The sequence below is a fragment of the Perognathus longimembris genome, chromosome 3, assembly GCF_023159225.1.
Source record: "Perognathus longimembris pacificus isolate PPM17 chromosome 3, ASM2315922v1, whole genome shotgun sequence".
NCBI lineage: Eukaryota > Metazoa > Chordata > Mammalia > Rodentia > Heteromyidae > Perognathus > Perognathus longimembris.
In genome coordinates, this window is record NC_063163.1 from 37,488,118 (window position 1) to 37,510,823 (window position 22,706).

The following is a 22,706-nucleotide window of genomic DNA, read 5'->3' on the forward strand; positions in this document are numbered from 1 at the left end:
AATTAATTAATTAAAAAAATTAAAATTTCATGTTTACTTTGAAACTTAGAATCTTCCCACTTTTTATTAATAAGGAATAGCAGTTTTGGAAATCTGAATGTTTATATGCCTTATAGCTTCACCAAACATGGAAGTAAAAAACAAAGAAATTGCTGTTAATAAATACAGAGGTGTATTTATTTTTAAAATAGGTATTCTAATAATAATACTTTTTTGTTGTTGTTGTGGGGCTTGAACTGGGGGCCTGGATGCTGTCCCTCTTTTGCTCAAGGCTAGTACTCTACCACTTTGAGACACAGCACCATTTCTAAAGATTTTCTGGTGGTTAATTGGAGGTAAGAGTCTCATGGACTTTCCTGTTTGGGCTGGCTTTGAGCTGCGATCCTCAGATCTCAGCCTTCTGGGTAGCTAGGGTTATAGGCATGAGCTACCAGCACCTGGCTTGTAATAACAATTTGTCTTCTAAACCTTGTCTTCAGGCTGGGAATGTGGCTTAGTGGTAGAGTGCTCGCCTAGCATGCATGAAGCCCTAGGTTTGATTCCTCAGTACCACATAAACAGAAAAAGCCAGAAGTGGCTCAAGTCGTAGAGTGCTAGCCTTGAGCCAGAGAAGCTCAGGGACAGTGCCCAGGCCCTGAGTTTAAGCCCCAGGACTGGCAAGAAAGCCAAAACCTTGTACTGCCTATTGAGATGAGAAATTACTGTTTTTAAAAATTGTTTATAAAGACAGCAGGGTATGTTCTTTTTTCTCACTTTCTGCCTGAAATAGTCATATTAGGAGGTGGAACCAAACAGGCACCCTAGTAGTGACACTCTCAGTAGTTCACTGTCCTAAAATAAACCATATCGGGGCTGGGAATATGGCCTAGTGGCAAGAGTGCTTGCCTAAAATAAACCATATGATGTTTTTCAAATCTAATTTAATTAATAAATTAAAGTACTTTCAATAAGCTTAAAAATTCAAATATGTTTCTTTAACAGGTTTCTATAATCCAGGAACTTGTTACAAACTATGAAGCCTCTCTTAAAAGGTGTGACTTTTTTAACCCATATGGTAAGTTCAGTTTAGATCAAATTGGAATTTAACTACTCATTTCAATTTATTTTTAATCACAAGAATACAATTTTTTTATTTTATGTGTGCTACATGATAGCTACTTATTAAGTAGCTTTTGAACTAGTAAATAGAATGAGGCTACTTTCAATCTTTTTTTTTTTTTTGTCAGTCCTGGGGCTTGAACTCAGGACCTGGGCACTGTCCCTATCTACCACTTGAGCTATAGCACCATTTCTGTCTCTTTCTGAGTAAGTTTTTGGAGATAAGAGTCTCATGGACTTTTCTGCCTGGGCTGGCTTCGAATTATGGTCTTCAGATCTCAGTCTTCTGAGTAGCTAGGATTACAGGCTTCAGCCCCCAGCCCTTTGAATATTTTTAAAGAAAATTTCAGATACAGTGTTTCAAATACAACACTGGAAGCGTACATTTCCACTATCCCATTATACATTGGGGTTCCCTCTATTATTCAGACTAATATGTTCTTGTTTAATGGACTTATTTCCATCTAAATATAGTAAAGGCTACCTTTTGCATTCAGGTTTTATTTTCATTTAATATAGGGCAGTAATCAGCCTTTCTTTAAAGGTCATTTGTTTTGTAGAACATTTCATATTCTAGATTTGTCTGATTGCTTTCTCATGGTATCATTTATTATATGTCAATCTTATTATGTATCATTGTTATTAACCGGGCACTGGTGGCCCACTCCTGTAATCCTAGCTACTCAGGAGGCTGAGATCTGAGCTTGTGGTTCAAAGCCAGCCCACGCAGTTCCATAAGATTCTTATCTCCAATTAACCACCAGAAAACTGAAGTGGCACTATGGCTCAAGTGGTAGAGCACTAGCCTTGAGCTGAAGAGCTCAGGGACCAGTCCTAGAGTTCAAGCCCCAGGACTGACAAATCAATTAAAAAATAAAGATATCATTCTTATTTTTAAATGTGAATAGTTAGAAGCTATTTGAGTACTTCACAGGTTATGAATTGTGCTTGATGTTGTATCACATCAGGAGGCAGAGGCATTCCGATGCTCTCTTACTTGATATTAAATTGATGAATCCATTGAAAGGTTTATCATGGACCTCTGACCTCGGGACTTCAGCACCCATTGTCCAGCTTCCTTACTTCATTTTTGTCATCTTCATTTTCTGTACTTATCAGCTATATTTATTAAGGGCCTAATTTTTAGCATTTATTAGATTTTTTTTTTGGTAGTGATAATGTGGATTAAAGCCAGGAATTCACCTTGGAACTGAGCTATATTCCCAGCCATGGAGTTCTTTTTTTTTAATTTGATTTCTTTCAAATACAACTTATGCAAGAGAAACAGGATAAATTGTTGACTTGTTTTTGTTCCCATTAGTGTTTTAATATGTAATGATATATTCCCATCATTTATTATCTTGTCATTTAGTTAGCTGAACTAGGAAACTTGTTAGTTTTGTTGTATTAAGTTTACTCTTTTCCAATTTATTTTGGTTCTTAGTGTCTTTTTTTCTGAAATCCATTTTGAGAGCTTATTTCTACTTTTCTATTGCTTGATGGCACAGGATAGGCAAAATAGAGATATCTGTATTTATAACCATCTTTGTTAGAGGCTTTGGCTGAGTTCTCAGAGTTTCATGGCATGGATATGTCTTTTGTCAAGGGTATGTCCTCTTCCTTGAGTAATACCCTTCAGCCTTGGCCTTCTCTGATGTAGCCTAGAAAAGGCTCTACCCTGGCAGTGTGCCAATTCTTGTCTCTGCTTAAATTACATTCTTTGACTTTTCCCTCAGGCTCTTTATTTTTTCTTTTAGCTTGAGAGTTCACAGAATTGGATTGATTTTATATTTTTACCAGAACATTGTTTTCTTTGGAGGGAGTTTGGTGTTAGAAGTCAGCCAAACTAGGATTTTGTTTCTCTCTGCTTTGTTGTCACCTTTTGAACCTTATGGCATGAAGTCATACCTCTTTGTGATGAAATGAATCATTTTTTGCTGAGTGGCTTTTTTTTTGCTGTAATAGCTATTAATTGCATTATAATAGGAGAAAGTATGTGATCTATCTTACTTAGCATTCTTCCATCTAATAATTTAATACTTGTTTAATTTTAGAGAATGGGGAGAAGGAACCTCCAACAACTCTACTTTGGGTTCACTATTTCCTGGCCCAGCATTTTGATAAACTTGGAAAATATTCTTTAGCTTTGGATTATATTAATGCTGCAATAACTAGTACTCCAACTCTAATAGAATTATTCTATATGAAAACAAAAATTTACAAGGTAGGGCTGGGAATATGGCCTAGTGGCAAGAGCGCTTGCCTCCTACACATGAAGCTCTCGGTTTGATTCCCCAGAACCACATATATGGAAAACGGCCAGAAGGGGCGCTGTGGCTCAGGTGGCAGAGTGCTAGCCTTGAGCGGGAAGAAGCCAGGGAAGGTGCTCAGGCCCTGAGTCCAAGGCCCAGGACTGGCAAAAAAAAAATTTACAAGGTAAAATCTTAATCATGTTTTTTGACTAGTTGAAGAATTAAATTGTCTTAATATCCCTTAGAGTTGTAACAGTAACTTCTAGTGCACTCTGGTAATATTTCTCTAATACTCAGATAATCCTAAGGACTTTTATGCTACACAGTTATGTAATTAGTGTTAATCACTTGATTAAGTTCCTAGTAAATATGAATTGTTACTATTTCTAAATAAATTTGGCAGACATGTTGAATTTTTAATTTTTTAAACTTATATTCACTCAGGTTCTTTTGATCATGAACTCTTGATGCTTAATACTTTCATCTCTTATAGCATATGGGTAATCTCAGAGAAGCTGCAAAATGGATGAATGAAGCTCAGTCTTTGGACACAACTGATAGATTCATTAATTCCAAATGAGCAAAATATATGCTTCAAGCAAATATGATAAAAGCAGCAGAGGAAATGTGCTCTAAGTTCACAAGGGTAGGAAAAACCCCACATAGTTTGTAATTGTCTGAGTTAGTATAATTAACATAAATTGTATGATTTGTGGAATTAACCATTGAATTTTTTTTTTTTTTTGGCCAGTCCTGGGCCTTGGACTCGGGGCCTGAGCACTGTCCCTGGCTTCTTCCCACTCAAGGCTAGCACTCTGCCACTTGAGCCACAGCGCCGCTTCTGGCCGTTTTCTGTATATGTGGTGCTGGAGAATCGAACCTAGGGCCTCGTGTATCCGAGGCAGGCACTCTTGCCACTAGGCTATATCCCCAGCCCTAACCATTGAATTTTATTTCAGTATATTTCTTTCTTTCTCTCTTTTGCCCAAGACTGGGACTCAAACTCAGTATCTGACACTTACTGATCATTGGCAAGTCCCCTATCACCTGAGTCACATCTCCAACCTCACCACTGAAGATTATAAGAATTCATTAAAAAAAATACAATTTAGCCCACATGCCCAGTATGGTTGTACTTGCTTGTATGTATGTCTCTTTTGAATTTGTGGCAGAGGATGATCAAAAGGCAATAGCAGCAGCAAAATTTCTTAATACAAGTGTATGCAATATGTATACTTTTTATGTATAAAATTTGGTTCATATCCCAAATTATGTTTCCCTAGTAATTTACTGCTACCTTTTAATTCTTCTTTATGTAACCTTCAGAACTGTGCTAGTCTCTTGACATTCTTGAGTTTTAGTTCACTGGAATATTCTTTCTGTTCTCTTCTTTATCATCTTTTCATATCCTTTTTCATATAGACTTTATATTACATCATGAAATTAGTACATGTTCGTGATTAAAAGTACTAGTAGACAAGTAGGATAGAAAACCCAGGAACAAGCTGGATGCTGGTGGCTCACATCTGTGACGCTAGCTGCTCAGGTGGCTGAGATCTGAGGATCATGGTTCAAAGCCATCCTGGGCATTAAAGATGAGACTCTTACCAAAAGGCCTCATTTTCTCTGAGGCTCAAGTGGTAGTGGGATAGCCTTAAGCACAAAAGCTAAGAGACAACGCCCAAGCCCCGAGTTCAAGCCCTAGGAGCAATTTTTTTTCTGGTGTTGGAAACTGCACAAGCTGAAAAAAAAAAAACAACGGGATTTTTATTACCTGTTTTACTACTTGTTTTCTACATTTAAGAATGCTTCCATTTCAGGAAGGAATATCTGCCATGGAAAATCCAAATGAAATACAATGTATGTGGTTTCAGACAGAATGTATTTCAGCTTATCAGCGGCTTGGGAGATTTGGGGATGCCTTGAAAATGTGCCATGAAGTTGAAAGGATAAGTTGTTAGTTGTTAGACTTCAGTTTTCTTGCATAAGGTGACAAGACAGCAGGTAGATTTCTATACAAAATCTTTTGCCTCTTTTAAATACTTTGCTTCCTCTTAAAAAAAACTCTTGATCTTTACTATTTCAAACCAGAAATGTGAATAAATGATTGCTCTTGTTAACCTGAAATGGTTATGCTTTTGACATGTCTGTATATTTTTATCTGAAGAATAAAGGGAAGGAAATTTAATTTACTAAACCACTGTTGGGGCTATTGGTAGAAACTCAAAATGTCTGTTCCCTGGAGGGGCCCTTACTTGATTATCCTCACTAGCCTCCGAGGACCCATAGCTGATGGCAACCTCTTTCCACATGTGAATGCCAGGATCTGGTCCACAGCCAGCCTCTCTCCAGTTTGTCTTCTCAGGATGCTTGTTCTCACACTCAGGACTCTACAGCAATTGATGGCCCCATTGCTGGCTTATTACCTGCTTTTAGAATTGTGCGTGTTTGCCTTCGTGAGGGGACTTTTCTTTTTCTTTGTGTGAATTTTTGTTTTCCTGTTCTTTGCCATCTCTGAAGCACTCTCCTTCCACATGGACCACAGGAGGAAAGGAGCCGCAAGTACATCCCTGAGGCAATCCTCAGCAGCCCTCAGTTGTGGGGCACTCTGCACCACTGTTCCCCTGCTGACAAACCCTCAGGCGGCGTAGTCAGGTGAGCCTGATGTCTGCACCATGGCCTTCAGTCACTTTGGCCTCCTTCTCATGTCAAACTTCTGAGGTTACCCAAAAGGAAGGCTGTATATTAACGGGTGGCTTTTGATGGGAACTGGAACTAGGATTATACCAAAGCCTTTATAGAAATAATCTGTTTTACTTTTTTTTTCTTTTGCTCTTTTAAGCCTTGATGGCTGTTATCTGTTGAGAAAAGTCTTGTCATTTTCTTCTTGAAAATTATAAAGTGCTTGAATGATAGGTATGTAAAATATCCAAACATTCTAGTTTAAGTCAAACCCTTATTTCTGTGATGCATTGAAGATTAGAGGTAGGTATGGGGGCACATGCCTGTAATCCCATCATTTGAGAAGTAGAGTCAGGAGGATTGTGAATGAAGCCAACCTGATCTATATAGTAAGTCAAGTCTTGTCTCAGGAAAACTGAGAGCCCCTGTGGATTACTAGTTTGTGCTAACACCTCCTATGTGATGCTATTTAAAAACATTCTACTTGGGCTAAGGGCATGGCTCAAGTGGTAGAGTGCTTGTATAGCAAGTATAAAAACAATCAACCAAATAACCTCATTCTTTAGTGAGGAATCTTTAGTGAGGAATAAATTGTTTTCTGAATTAAGAAGTAATTTCTCTAAGGCATAACTCGAACTTTCTGAATTTTCTATTTAAGTGAAGTGTCCCATAGCTTTTTTCAATAAGGCTGGTGGTATTCTACCACTTGAGCCACATCACTTCCAGCTTTCTGCTGGTTAATTGGAATCCTACAGACTTTTCTACCTAGACTGGCTCCAAACTGTGATTCTCAGAGCTCAGCCTCTTGAGTAGCTAGAATTACAGCTGTGAGCCATCAACACCCAGCTGAAATTTGATTATTTTTAGAATCATTTAATTGTAAACTTAAGTCTTATTCTTTCTAACCTTAATATTCTAAATTTTTGGTGGCATTGGAATTTGAACGCAGGGCCTTGCAGTTGCTATGCAAGCATTCTACCACTTGAACCACACCTTCAGCTCTTTTTCTTTTTTTTTTTGGCATTGGTTAGTGTTTCACTCTTGTCTAAATCTACCTTCAGATTGTGATCCTACTGCCTCTCTGCCTTCCTTATAACTGAGATTAGAGGCATGTGCCACTATTCTGTTTTTTGTGGGGTTTTTTTTGTTTGTTTTTTAAGGGCATAGGGATCTTGTTGAATTTTTTGCCCATGCTGTCTTCATACTGAGATCGTCCCACTTCTGCCTCTCATGTAGCTGGCTCTTGTATTTTATTTAAGAATTGTTAGAATATGATAAGTAATATCTTTCATTACTAAGTTTCATTTAAGTAAGAAGTGTTTCCCCTAAATTTATAGTGATTTTGACTGAATAGCACAGATTCCATAATGTGAGTTAACTATTTCTAATTCAAGCAATGATTTAATTGGCAGAAAGCATTTTTGAAGAAAAAAGTTGCAAGAAGTAATTTTTTACCAATGACTAAAACATAGCAGGAAACATTGTAATGTAACATCATGTTATTGGTAGAAACTTTGTCTTGAGAGTTTGCTGCTGGCATTTGATCACAGGAAGAACTAAAATCAAGTAAGAACCACCTTTTATGCCACTTGTAAACTAATCTTTTAAAAATTAATTGTCAAAATGATGTACAGAGTAATCTTTTTATAATGAGTGTATCTGTACTAAAAGTAAATAGACTTAACTCATGATTAATATAAGTATTTTATATATATGGTTGTATGTAAAAATGTGTTTATTACAAATAGGATTACCAAATAGTTAATCAAGATACTTTATTGAATTAATTTCTAATAAAATAGTAAAATCTAAAAGAAAATTCCTAATGTCATTGGAAGAATTTGAGAGTAATTATAAAATTTAAGTATTTATTTTAGTAGTAAACTACATGAGTTACTTTATACCTACCTTGATTTTAAATATTTCAATAAGAAAATAAATACCTTTCATATACAGAAACTTTGCTCTTCACTTTAAAATAGAAATCAAGTTGAGAAACAAATTCAAATAAAGACTAGGTCTTGCGTTTGCCTTCAAGAATTCTTTCAAGCTGGGTATGGGGGTGCATACCTGTAATGCCAGCACTTAGCAAGCAGAGGCAGGAAGATCATGAGTTTGAGGCCATCCTAGGCTGTATCATGAGACCATATCTCAAAAACAATTTAAAAAATTTCTTTCATTGAAGGAAGTTTCTACTAGGATCCATTATTATTGTGAGCTCTTAGAAATGGTATTTGAAGTGTTAAAATTCCAGAATGTTCCATACATCTTTTCTCTCTTTTGATTCTCTAAGTAGGATTTTACGATGATGTGCAAATGTTATATAGACCAACCCAGTCTGATGCTTGAAAATTGAGATTTGTTTCTTGAAAATTTCCAGGCACCACTGACTCATATCTGTAGTTGTGGCTATTCAAGGGGCTGAGATCCAGAGACTAAAGGTCTGGGCAGAAAAGCCCATAAGACTCTTCAAAATAACCAGCAAAAAGCTGGACTGGAGCTGTGGCTCAAGTGGAAGAGTGCTGGCTGTCAGCAAGAAAGCCACAGGCTAAAGACCTTGAGTTTTAACCCTCATGCTAAAAAATTTTTTATTAAAACTTCTAAACTTGTGTTCAAAGCACATTATAATCACAAATTGCTTTGTTGAGTGGCAGTTCCTTTGTACAACTACTTATAGATAATAATTTTTTTTAATAAAAATATTTTTAAGAAGCAAAAGCCCCCAGCAAAATAACATTTTAAATGACTATCTTTGAAGAATTTTCACTTTTCCTTTTTTTTTTTAATGATTGGCATCTTATTTAACTGAATCTCATTTATATTTGGTATGGGGCAGTAATATATTTCTAACTGATTAGTTCTAGGATTTTTGATAGATTAAAACCTGTTACATCTTAGGATTTGTCAAATTGATATGTTTTATAATTACAGATTCTGTAGGAAAGAAATCAAGTTGCTTATCCTCCTAGTTAGTTGTTATTTTAATGTCCAGAGTTTTTGTTGCTTTTCTATTTGTAAGATTTAGTAGTCTCATCTAGAAACTCTAGACAAGATGGACAGGAGAATTTGAGCCAAAAGAGAGGGCCTAACATAAATTTTAAAGACAGTCGCATTCTGAAGTTATGAGTGACTTTTTTCAATTCTTTGCTCATTTATCTTAATTTTATTCAAGTCTGATTGTGGGAATGTCACCAACCAGTTTCCCACCTCATCCCTGAGAGACAAACATAGAGAACAAGTGTTTAAGATGATTTAGTTGCTGATGTCATATTCTGCAACACACATTTCTTCCAAAGCAAAAATATTAATAAGCTGTAGCTGCAGTATTATACTTATTCTGGTTTAATCTAGCTATACTCTTTGTACCATCATTATTATACAGTGAGTAGCCACCTAGGTTTGCCTATGGCCAAGTGGTTCTAAGACACAGTGCTTCACAGGAAAACTGGGAAAGCTTCTGGCAAACTGGGATAAGCTGGTCACCCTGTTGATGGAAGACACTAACTGGAGAGAGGCAGCCTGTGGGCTGTTACTGATAAAGAGGCAGCTTAGGTGATTGCGGTTCCTTCAACTTTCCTAAGACTTTAGCTTAAAATCTATGTCTACAAATGCTGCTAAACATATCTCTTTAAACTGGTTGTCTGTCTTTTTGCACATTCTTAATCTAATAAATGCCCTGTAGTCTCATATGTTTTCATCACATATGTGTTACATGACTTTTAGCACTGTCATTTTCCCTTAGTCAATTCTATTAAATTTTAACCTATTACAGTGGTGCTAGATAGAGCTTGCTTTACATCATGGAAAACCACCAACGGTTTTATGAAATAATATAATACTATAATGTTATTACTAATGAATTGTCCTATTAATGGGGAGAATGCAGTTTTCAAATACAGTACCATAAAGCATCTTTTTGTAGTTATAAGTATGAATTAAAGTGAAAACTTTATTTTTTGTCTACACTGTACTTTCATTCTTACCTTAGAAATCTTCTATTAAAGCCTCAAGTAGTTAACTTTCTGTGTATATAGCATGTTTCAAATTACTGAGATGACTAAAATTATCAAGTGATTATGGACAGTTAATTACTGTGTCTTCCACACAGTAAGTTATAAGGACTTTACCCCTAGGGCAGAGGGAGCATGAGTTAGAGAAAAGCTTGATTTACATTGGTATATTGAATCATACTCATTTCTTCTATTTTTTAAAATTTATTTATTTATTAAACAAAATTTTTTTGACAGGGTGTTGTGCAAAAGGGGTACAGTTACGTAGTAGGGCAGTGTGTACATTTCTTGTGCTATCTTACACTGTGTTTTTCTTTCCCTGCCCTAGGTCAGGTAGACATATATACAATACACAATGTACCAAGAACATATACAGTAGCCACGTCGCCAAGACCAAGAAAATTCGCCTAGGGTTTTAAATGTAATGTCGATATTAGACAATATGTCGACAGTAGTCTTATATGAACATACATACATAGCTTTTGAGCTATTGTATTCCACTGAGAAGTCGATTTTTGACCTTTATATGTTGAGTAGTTGTTTGGTTTTAGTTACATACTGTTGGGTCGCTGCCCCAATCCTGTGGGGAATACCATTTGACAAGCAGTTTTTGGTTTCACAGACCTGGTCTCTACTGTCTCTCCGTCTCCCTTTGTTAACAGTCATATATCAGGGAGATCATGCCCCTTTGTTTTCTGTGTTCTAGGCTTGTCTCCCTCAACATTATTTCTTCAAGTCCTGACCGTTTCCCTGCGAATAACAATATTTCACCATTCCTAATCGCTATGTAGTATTCCATTGTGTATAAGTACCATATTTTTTGGATCCATTCATCTGTGGAGGGGCATCTGGGTTGATTCCATATTTTGGCTATTGTGAATTGTGCAGCGATAAACATGGAAGTGCAAATGTCTTTTTGATATTTTGGGACCTGCTGTTCCGGATAGATGCCTAGAAGTGGAATGGCTGGGTCATAGGGTAGGTCTATATTGAGCTTTTTGAGAAACCTCCATACTGTTCTCCAAAGTGGTTGTACTAATTTGCACTCCCACCAACAATGGAGAAGGGCTCCTCTTTCCCTGCACCCCCTCCAGCATTTGTTGTTGCCTGAGTTCAGAGTATAGGCCATTCTAACTGGAGTGAGGTGGTATCTCAGGGTTGTTTTTATTTGCATTTCCTTTACTACCAGGGATGCTGAACATTTCCTCATATGTTTCTTTGCCATTTTTATCTCTTCTCTTGTGAAGTCTCTCTTTAGCTCCTTTGCCCATTTCCTAATTGGTTTATTGGGCTTGGAGGGGCTTGGTTTTTTGAGTTCTCTGTAGATGACAGATATTAGGCCTTTGTCTGTTGCTGTGCTGCTAAAGATCCTTTCCCATACGGTTGGCTGTCTTTCTATTTTGGTGGCTATGTCCTTAGCTGTGCAGAAACTTTTTTTTTTTTTTTTTTTTTTGGCCAGTCCTGGGGCTTGGACTCAGGGCCTGAGCGCTGTCCCTGGCTTCTTTTTGCTCAAGGCTAGCACTCTGCCACTTGAGCCCCAGTGCCACTTCTGGCCATTTTCTGTATATGTGGTGCTGGGGAATTGAACCCAGGACCTCATGTATAAGAGGCAAGCACTCTTTGCCACTAGGCCATATCCCCAGCCCAGAAACTTTTTAATTTGTAGTAGTCCCATTTGTCGAGTCTCTCCCCTATTTGTTGTGCCCCTGGGACTATATTCAGGAAGTTCCTTCCTGTGCCTATAAGTTCTAGCGTCTTTCCTACTCTGTCCTTCAGCAGTTTCAAGGATTCAGGTCTGATATTGAGGTCCTTGATCCATTTTGAGTTGATCTTGGTGCATGGTGATAGGCTTGGGTCTACTTTGAGTTTTCTGCATATGGCTTCCCAGTTCTCCCAGCACCAGTAGTTGAAGAGGCTATGTTTATTCCATTGTATGTCTTTAGCTCCTTTGTTGAATATCAGCTGACTGTAAGAGTGCGGTTTTATTTCTGGATCCTCAATTCTAATCCATTGGTCTTCCGGTCTGTTTTTATACCAATACCAGGCTATTTTTGTTATGATGGCTCTATAGTCGAGCTTGAAGTCTGGTATTGTGATACTTCCTGCACTGCTTTTTTTGCCTAGAATTGCTTTGGCTATTCTAGGTCTTTTGCTGTTCCTTATGAATTTATGGATTGCTTTCTCTATTTCAGTGAAGAATGTAACTGGGATTTTGATAGGATTGCATTGAATTTGTATAACAATTTGGGCAATATGGCCATTTTCACTATATTGATTCTGCCTACCCATGAGCATGGGAGGTCTTTCCATCTCCCTGTGTCTTCTTTGATTTCCCTTATTAGATTTCTATAGTTCTCATTAAATAGGTCCGTCACGTCCTTGGTTAGGTTGATCCCTAGGTACTTTATTATTATTATTTTTTTGGCTATTGTAAATGGATTTGTTTCCATAATTTCCCTTTCTGCTTGTACATTGCTGGTGTACAGAAAAGCTGCTGATTTTTTGTGGATTGATTTTGTATCCTGCTACTTTGCCAAAATGGTTTATTAGGTGTAGGAGTTTGGGTACTGAGTTTTTTGGGTCCTTCAGATATAAGATCATGTTGTTTGCAAATAGGGATAGCTTGATTTCTTCCTTGCCGATGTGGATCCCTTTGATGTCCTCCTCTTGCCTTATTGCTATGGCTAGGGATTCTAGCACTATGTTGAAAAGAAGTGGGGAGAGTGGGCATCCTTGTCTTATTCCTGAATTTAGGGGGAATGATTTAAGTTTCTCTCCATTTAATATGATGTTAGCAGTTGGTCTGTTGTGTATGGCTTTTATTGTTTTGAGGAATGTTCCATCTATTCCTGTTCTCTCCAGAGCTTTTAATAAGTATGGATGTTGTATTTTGTCAAAGGCTTTTTGGGCATCGACTGAGATAACAATGTGATTCTTGATTTTAGTTCTGTTTATGTGGTGAATTACATTGATTGATTTACGGATGTTGAACCATCCTTGTGTCTGTGAGATGAAGCCTACTTGGTCATGCTGTATAATTTTCTTGATCAGTTTCTGGATCCTGTTAGCTAATATTTTATTGAGGAGCTTTGTGTCTGTGTTCATTAGTGATATTGATCTGTAGTTCTCTTTTTTTGGGGGGGTCTTTGCCTGGTTTGGGAATGAGTATGATATTAGCTTCATAGAATAAGTTTGGGATTTCTCCCTCTGTTTCTATTTTGCGGTAGAGTTTGAGGAGTATTGGTATTAGCTCCTCACTAAAGGTTTTATAGAATTCGTTGGTGAATCCATCTGGGCCTGGGCTTTTCTTTGTTGGGAGGTTCTTGATTACCCCCTGTATCTCGCTGTAAGTTATTGGTTTATTTAGATGATTTATTTCTTCTTGGTTCAGTTTGGGCAGTTTACACTTCTCTAAGAATTGATCCATTTCTGTAAAATTATTGTTTTTTAGTGAGTAGAGGTTCTGGAAATAGTTCCTTATGATTGTTTGAATATTGTACTTATTGTTTGTACTTGTTTGAATATTATACTATTGTACTTGTTGTTATTTTTCTGGTGGAGTCCCTGAATTTATGTATATGAGTCTCTTCTTTTTTTTGTAAGTCTTGCAAGGGGTCTGTCAATTTTATTTATTTTCTCAAAGAACCTGCTTTTAGTCTTATTTATTTGTTGAATGGTCTTTCTATTTTCAATCAGATTTATCTCTTCTTTAATCTTTGTGATCTCTCTCCTCCTAGTCATTTCAGATTTGATCATTTCTTGTTTCTCCAGTTGTTTTAGTTTCATTGTGAGGTTATTCACCTGCTCTGCTTCCATTCTTTTAATGTGAGTGCTGAGGGCGATGATCTTGCCCCTCAGTACTGCCTTAGCTGTGTCACATAGGTTTCTTTGTGGTGTATTTTCATTGTCATTGTGGCTTATGAATTCATTAATTTCATCTTTAATTTGGTCTGTGGCCCAAATATTGGATAACAGTGTGGGGTTTAGTGTCCAAGATTGTGTATAGCTTCTGTGGTAACCGTTGTTATTGAGGGTTACCTTTAGTCCACTGTGGTCAGATATAATACATAGGATGGACGTCAATACTTTTGTATATGCTGAGGTTCTTTGTGTGGGTTATGACATGGTCTATTTTGGAGTATGACCCATGTGCTGCTGAGAAGAAGGTGTATTGGGTCTCTGTAGGGTGGAAGATTCTGTATAGATCTGTCAGATCCATTTGGGATATGGTGTTACTTAGGTCCTCAGCTCCCCTGCTAATCCTCTGGGTGTTGGATCTGTCTCTTGGAGAGAGTGGGGTATTAAAGTCACTCACTATGATTGTGTTTGGGTCTATCTTGTTCTGTAGTTCTGTGAGAATTTGCTTGACATATGTAGGGCCTCTTTTGTTCGGTGAGTATACATTTATCACCGTGATGTCTTGATTCTGGATTTTTCCTTGTATTGAAGTGTAGTGACCTTCTTTGTCTTTTTGAGTTGATTTTAATGAAAGTCCAGCTTGTCTGAGATCAGGATGGCTACTCCTGCCATTTTGGTAGGTGCGTTTGCTTGGAAGATCTTGCTCCATCCTTTCATTCGGAGCCTGTTTTTATCCCTTGCTGTAAGGTGGGTCTCTTGTAGACAACAGATGGCAACTTTTTGTTTGCAGATCCATTCTGCCGAGAATTTATACCATTTATATTCAAAGAGATCAAGGATAAGAGTGTTTTTTCTCCTTCCATTTTCTTGTTGGGCTGTTTTTCCTCTTTTTTTCCTTGTCTTTAGTGAACTGCTCTTTCTGTTGGGCTCTGGCTATTGTAGTTTCTTTGTGTTCCTGTCTTTGTGTTCCTGTCTTTGTGTCCTGTACGGTTTCTGTTGGGTGGGAGTCCCCTCTTAGAATTCACTGTAGGGCTGGTTTTTTATTCACATACTCCTTTAGATCCTCTTTGCTATGGAAAGATCTGGATTTCCCCTTGAATATGAACTCCAGCTTCGCTGGATATTTTATTTTAGGTTGGCAATTGTTGGCTTGTAGGACTTGGATGGTGTTCTTCCATTCTTTTTGCGCATGGAAGGTTTGTGTGGAGAGGTCTGCTGTTATTCGGATCCTCTTCCCATTGTAATAAATTTCTTTCTTCGCTTTGGCTGCATTCAAAATTTGCTCTTTATTCTTGAGATATGAAGTCTTGAATATTATGTGCCTTGGCATGGCTTTTCTAGGATCTGGTCTGCCAGGTGTCCTATAGGCTTCGGTTACCTGGATGGAGTCCCTTGTGAGATTGGGGAAGTTTTCTGCAATCACTTTATTGAGAATATTTTGAAGCCCTCTGCTCTGGTATTCGGCTCCTTCTTCTATTCCATTTATGCGCAGATTATATCTCTTGTCTTTGTCCACTAGCTCCTGGATTGTTCTGCCCTGGAGCTTTACCTTTTCTTGGAGTGTGGTAATTTTCTGGTTCTTATCGGCTGCATCATTGTCCGAGAGAGATTCTGGCTTCCATATGGTCAATTCTTTGTGCTGTGGATTCAAGTGCGGAGTTTATGGATGTCAGAGAGCTATTTATGGTTGCCAGATCAGCTCTGATCGTGGAAATTTCTTCCTTTAAAGAGTTGTATTTTAAATCTATTTTTTCATGCATTTCACCTCTCAGGATGTTAAGGTCTTCTTTGACGGAGGTTTGCACTGTAACCATTTTTGCTTCCATATCTTTCTTGGCTTCCTTGATGTCCTTCGAGACTTCCACTCTGAACTCCTGGAATTGTTTTCTGATTTCGTTTCTGAGGCTTTCCATCATTTCTGCTAACATAGCCTCAGTTGTTTTTTTATTCTCCATCTCCTCTTCAGTCGTGCTGTTTTTTGGAGCTGGCGAGTTGGCTTGCCCTTTGATGAAATTTGTTATATTTCTTTGTGATTTGCACATCTGGAGATCTGAGAGTGGCTTCCCTGGTTTGGCTTTTCTGGTTCCCGCTGTTCCGTCAGTGGGGGACTTGTTTGTGTCCTGGCTCTGGGTTTGAGTTTGGCTGTTGAACCTTACTGCCCGGTGGGTGAGCGTGCCCGTCTCGGTTGTTGCCGAGGTGGTCACCCTCCCTGCACTTGGGGGTGGGTAGGTTCTGTGTCTTTCTCTGCCGGATAGTGTTCTGCCGCTGTGTTGTGCTGACTCTAGCGTGCCCCTGGTGGGGGTTTGCTGGTCGCTGATTCAGCATGGCGTGGAGGCTTTTTTTTTCCACTGGGTACCTTGGTCAGAGGAGCTCACCTCTCAGATTGAGAATTGCTGCTGAGAGGCGGCTTGCCCCTCTATGCGGAGTGCGCCTACCACGGGCGCTGCCGCTGGGGGGCCCTTCCCGCCTGTGTGACGTGTGCCTATCAGAGCAGGCGCTGCCGTTGAGGGGCCCTGCCCACCTGTGTGGCGGGTGTTGCAGCTTGTCTGCTTGTGTGCTCTCGCAGGGGGTTGGGCAGACGATCCTCCTGCTGGAGGACTAGCATGCTGGCCCACGCTAGCCCTCCGGGGGGCACGTGCATGTGCACTCTAGTGCTTCCTTTGGGGGCGTGTTGACCCGAGTTGTTGGAGAGTGCTTGTGCCCTCTCGAGAGTTTGCTGTGGGGGGCGGTATGGGTGGGCCCCGGTAGGATCAAGTGTCCGGGCGTGGGTTGGTCCCCACAGACTCTGTGCCTCCGCTGTGAGGGGGCATGTGATTGGACCCAGATGTCCCTACTGGGCTGGTATTGTACACCCGCGAGTCTGTGGTTGTTGTTCAAAAAGACCGCGAGGACCAGGCGCCTCAGGTGGGGCTTCCAATGCCTACCAGACCCTGGGCCCTGCTGGGGACGGGGCAGGGCCAGTACAGCCAGGTTCTGGCTCCTCTGCTGGGGGTTTGGGGAGGATGCCTTGGTGAGGCTCCTTTGTTCCCTTGGGGTAGGGAGGGAGCTCTAGCTTCTTTGTAGGTTTTGGGTCTCTGCTAGGGCTGGTCTCCCCTTTGGGGGCGGGGGGCAATGGGGAACTTACTGGTCCTGGATTGTGTGTGTGTCCCGCGTTGCTGTGGGCTTTTTGGGGCTGGGTGCCAGGGTGTGACGATTGGTCGTTTGGTGGTGGCGGTCCCAGCACTCCTGGTCTGAGCCGCCCAGTGCCTGGCCACTCGGTCCTGCACTGCCGTTTGTCTCGGTCGGTCTGTGCTCCTTCTAGGGTCCCGTGGAGCTCCTGGCATGACTTTTCGGCTGTTGCTTCTCTGGTGGCTGAAGGTCTGTGGCCCCGCTTGCCGGCGCTGGGTCCCCTTTCCCAGCCTGGCCCTGTTCGGGCCAGGGTCGGCGGGTGGGGGTGGGGGTACCCCGGAGATTTTCCGGCTCTGTGTAGGTTATAGGTCTTCTTTTTTTGTTTGTTTGTTTCCTGTGTTTCTCTGTTGCTCTGGTTGTTGGGTTTGCTGGGTTCTTGATGGGGTGTTGGGTGCTGGAGTTTCCAGCTTGCTGCTTGCTATTCAGTTGGAACGAGTTGGGGTGCCTCCTTACTGTGGCGGCGCTATCTTCCCTCTCATTTTTTCTATTTTTTAAGAAGTCAAATGGGGGGGGGGGAAGAAGGAATCAAAAGTAGAAATGCATATTGGGGAGAACATAAGATTATAAAACTGTTTGTGGGGTTTTCTTCTTTCTATGGAACAAATTGTTTTAAGGGGTTATGGACTCTGAAAATTGGGTGAATGTTTTTGAGTTTTCTACTTAGGAGGAAGTTTTTATATAGACTTCAGGTTAAGAAACTTACAGATTAATGAACTTTGTTGAATAAGAAAAAACTATGATGTTGCGCCCTTGTACAGCAGTTTACTGTAAGAATGAACTTTTAAAAAGTATGTTCTCATTTGATCCTTTAAACACCTTAAAGATCTGGCTGATTTCAGCCAGGTGACTCACACCTGTAATCCTAGCTATAGTAGCTGGGAGGCTGAGATCTGAAGATCACAGTTTGAAGTCAATTAGTGCAGTCCATAAGGTCCTTACTGCCAATTAACTACCAAAAAGAGGGAAGTGGAGCTGTGGCTCAAGTGGTAGAATACTAGCCCTGAGCAAAAATGCTCAGGGACAGCTCTCAGGCACTGAGTCAAGCCCCAGGTCCAGCGAAAATTAAAAAAGAAAGAAAGAAGTGGGCTGATTTAAAAAAAATTCCTAACTTTGATTAAATAATTAAGGCTCAGAGAAGTTAAAAGACTACAGGTTCACATGCCTGATGAACAACAGCCTGTCCCTTGAGTTGGCAGATCTGAACTTAAGGAATGTCTGCTGTGTGTGAGGAAGGTGGGTGTAAGTGATGGGCTGCCTCTCTTAAGAGCTGATGAGTGAGATTTATGAACATTTTATGTGAACCTACATGTATGTAGTCTCCACTCAGAGTTTTACTCATTTTTCTCTTGGTGAATACAGAGAAGAACTATTTTATTACGACTAAAATACCAATGTGTAATCTGATCATTTAATTTTCAGCATAGAAATTGAGTGTCATAAAAGGCATAATTTACAGGGAATGGGGATGGATTATGGAAAAGATTCTTCAAGTTGAATACAGAGAACTTAATCTCCTTTATAAAAGTGTTAAAGCGGAAGAGAGCAACTAAATGGAATTGTAACTTTAAGTTGTTCTGAGGTTTTTAATGATGCGCTTTCAAGTGGTATTGACATAAATGTAAGGGATAATTTTGTGGTTTTGTTTTTAAGCATGTTTTTGAGATAACCAATGCTCAATTTGATTTCCATACATACTGCATGAGAAAGATGACCCTTTGTGGCTATGTTGACCTCTTGAGGTTAGAAGATACTCTCAGAAGACATGCCTTTTATTTCAATGCTGCTAGATCAGCAATTGAAATATATTTGAAATTATATGATGATCCCTTAACCAATGAAAGCAAACAACAAGAAATAAATTCAAGTAACTGAAAAAGACTTGTAAAGGACACCAAATTTCAGAATGTTATTAACTGTGTATAGAAAAACATAATCAAGTGTTTAAGGTGATAGAATTACATATTGTATACATGTATTGAATTATCTTACTATTCCCATATAATTAAATGACAATAAAAATAAAGGATTCAAAGACAATATAAGATAATTAATGTAACTTAAAAAATCAGGGGATGGTCTGATGTATCATTCTTTTTTAATTCCAGCTACTTCAGAGGTAGAGATGGGCAGGATCAAAGTTTGAGGCCAACCCAGGCAAAAAGTTAGTGAGACCCAGTGTCAGCATCAGCAACAAGCAAAGCATAGTAAGACATGCTTGTAATCCCAGCTATACAGGAGGCATAAATAGGTAGGAATGCAGCTCTTGGGGAAAAGATGTGAGAACATACCTACCATGTTACTAAAGAAAAAACTGGGGATATGGCTCAAGTGGTAGTTTTTCTTCTGAGTAAGCATCTGGCTTAGAGTTCAAACCTCAGTTCCCACCCCTCCTCCCCCCAAAAAAGTCAGAGAACTGATGAATCTTTTAATCACTTAATTCCTCTAAGGGAATGGGTTTCTTCCTTTTTATTTTCTTCATTTTCTTTTTTGAGACATATTCTTACTGTGTAGCCTCAGGCTGGTCTTGAATACTTTGCTTCTGCTTCACCCTCCTGAGTGCTGAAATTATAGGTGTACGCCCTACAACTGGTTCAGTAAGATAAGGAAAAAATAGAAATAGCCATGGTCTGGTTTTGTTTTATTTCTTTAAGTTATAACTGAAAATAGCTTTGGATTTCTTTCTTAAAGAAATTATTTTTTCTTTTTTTTTTTTTTGCCAGTCCTGGGCCTTGAACTCAGGGCCTGAGCACTGTCCCTGGCTTCCTTCTGTTCAAGGCTAGCACTCTGCCACTTGAGCCACAGTGCCACTTCTGGCCATTTTCTATATATGTGCTGGGGAATCGAACCCAGGGCTTCATGTATACAAGGCAAGCACTCTTGCCAGTAGGCCATATTCCCAGCCCCTTAAGGAAATTCTTAAAATGGTACAATATCTACTTTATTGAAAATAAGAATGCTAGTTGGTAGTATCAGCCTCCTTTGAGACTTAACAGGGATAGAGTGACTTGCATGAAATTAGTTATATTGTGTGGAAGACAGAATTGCGCTAGAATTGGTCCATTATAGTTAACGTGATGGGTATTGACTGGATGCCTTTCGTTCTCTTTTTTTTTTTTTGGCGGGGGGAGGGCGGTGCTGGGGCTTGAACTCAGGGTTTGGGCACTGTCCCTGAGCTTCTTTGTGCTGCACTTTACCACTTGAACCACACAGCACCACTTCTGGCTTTTTCTGAGTAGTTTATTGGAGATAAGAGTCTCATGGACTTTTCTGCCATTGCTGACTTTGAACTTCAGTCTTCAAATCTCAGCTTCCTGAATAGCTAGGATTATAGGTATGAGCCACCAGTGCCAGGCCTGGATGCCTTTTGTGGGTCAAGTTTTGCACTAGTTATAGGAATACATTTTCTAAAATCCTTGATATAGATGGTATACATACATATACACACACATATACATATACTATACTAGTTTTTACACTATTTTTATACTATGTTAGTAGTGTAAACATTGATCAGTAACATTTCTTCATCTGAATGTTGTAGAAAACCTGTTAGCCAAAGAATTGAAGAAAATACTTAGTAAGTAGAGAAGAGCTCAGAAAAAGGCTAAATTAGAAGAAGAGGGGAAACAAGTAGAAAGGGAGTGTCAACAGAAAAATCAAAAGAAGAAACAGCTATTGGTCTTAAGGAAGAACTTATACCTGAAAAACTGGAAAGGGTAAGATGAGTGTACTAATACTGTTATTTGATAAAATTTATTCTGGCCACAAATACAACCTGCCTAAATGTATAAGTCAGAACTCATTTGCAATATTTTAAGGTCATTATAGCCATCAGTTATTGAGTGACAGTATGCAAAATTTTTCCGCTGTAAAGTATACATAGAATTGTTATGGCCCAGATTAATGCTCTCTAAAGTTATGTCTGAACTCCCAGAACCCATAAATATGTGACCTGAAAAGGCAAAGGTGAATTAGGTAGCAGATGGAATTGAAGGTTGTGATGTGCCTAGATTTATCCCCATTACCCAATATGATCAGATTGAGCTGCAAATACAGAGGAAAACAGAAGAGATCAGGTGATATGATTCAAAGACTCAAGAAATGGGAGTGGGCCATAAGCCAAGGAATGTGGGCAGCCTTTGGAAACAGAAGAAGTAATAGAAATGGATTTTCTCCTAGAGCCCCAAAAGGAAATGCAGTCCTGTTGACCCCTCGATTTTGAGCCCAGTAAAGCAGACAGGTAGGGCACTTAAAATCTACAGCACTGCAACATAAGAAGTTTTTTTCTGAACTGGGAATCAGATTAGTGGTAGAGTGCTTGCCTAGCATGTATGAAGCCCCGGGTTCAATTCCTCAGTACAACATAAACAGAAAAGGCTAGAAGTGGCCCTGTGGCTCAAGTGGTAGAGAGCTAGTCTTGAGCACAGAAAGGCTCAGGGACAGAGCCCAGGCCCTGAGTTCAAGCCCCAGGATTGCCCGCCTCCCCCCCCCCCAAAAGGCGTTTGTCTCCCCAAACCTCCACCTATCCCCAAATTTGTGTTGTTTTAAGCCACTAGATTTTTGTTATTTTGTTACAGAAGCTATACAGATGTCTTAGGAAGTAATGGAACTTTTTCTTTTCTTTTTTTTTTTTTTTAGTGCTGATATTGGGACTTGAACTCTTTCCCTTAGCTTAAAAAAATTAATTTCTTTTATTTTTATGAAACTTGATAAGTGTTTTTTTTTTTTATTGCCAAGATGATGTACAGAGGGGTTACAGTTCCACACTTAAGGTAATGAATACATACACATTTCTTGTCATACTTGTTACCCTTTCCTCATTTTTCTCCCTCCTTCCCTTCTCCCAGCTCCCTATTGAGCCACAACTCCATTTTGAGTTGGTTAATTGGAGGTAAGAGTTTCATAGACTTTTTTCATTGGCTAGCTTTGAACTGTGATCCTCAGTTCTCAGCCTCCTAAGTAGCTAGGATTGCAGGCATAAGTCACTAGTACCTGGCGAAATATGGAATTCCTGATTTTTTATGTTTTACTAGAAATAATAATTTAGCTGCACAGATACAACACTTGTCTCTAGGATTTCCTCAAAGGCTTAATAATTATTTTGGGCCAGATAGAAGGAGATATTTAGTTTTTTGGTTTATTCATTGTAAATCAAGTGTACTTAAAAGTTCTCCTTTTTTCAAATTATAGAATGCTGTTATATTCATCACTTGTAACTTATTTTACATGTTTGTAAGATACATGATGTATCTCTCATAAAGTACATAGTTTATTGTTTCATAATCTGTAGAACAATTTAACCTAGTTTTTCATTTTTTATTTTTGTGACACTACCTTGACTTGATAGTCACAAAAACAGGTATTTTTGTTTTGAAAATTATTGACTGTTGTTTGAATTTATTTGCATGTGCAAGTTAATTTTTTTCCTATTTAGTTATATAAAGAAAACTATATGCCAGCACCTATGGCTCATGCTTGTAATCCAAGCTACTCAGGATTGTGGTTTGAAACCAGTGTGGTAGGATAAAAATGAGACTCTTATTTCCAGTTAACCAGCAAAAAGTAGAGGTGTGGCTCAGCCGTAGAACATCAGGCTTAAGTGAAAAAGCTAAGGGACAATTCCTAGGCCCCTGAATTT

The 22,706-nt window shown here is 39.1% G+C and overlaps 1 protein-coding gene across 1 annotated transcript in view; it reads left to right on the plus strand.

Annotated features, from left to right (window-relative positions):
• The window catches only part of Naa16 (N-alpha-acetyltransferase 16, NatA auxiliary subunit), a 62,970-nt gene that overhangs the window by 35,305 nt on the left and 4,959 nt on the right, over positions 1-22,706 (plus strand). Inside the window, 7 exon segments of the mRNA XM_048341293.1 lie at positions 982-1,054; positions 3,153-3,322; positions 3,844-3,996; positions 5,171-5,299; positions 18,719-18,932; positions 20,610-20,735; positions 20,738-20,784. Coding sequence (XP_048197250.1) covers positions 982-1,054; positions 3,153-3,322; positions 3,844-3,996; positions 5,171-5,299; positions 18,719-18,932; positions 20,610-20,735; positions 20,738-20,784 — 912 coding nt within the window.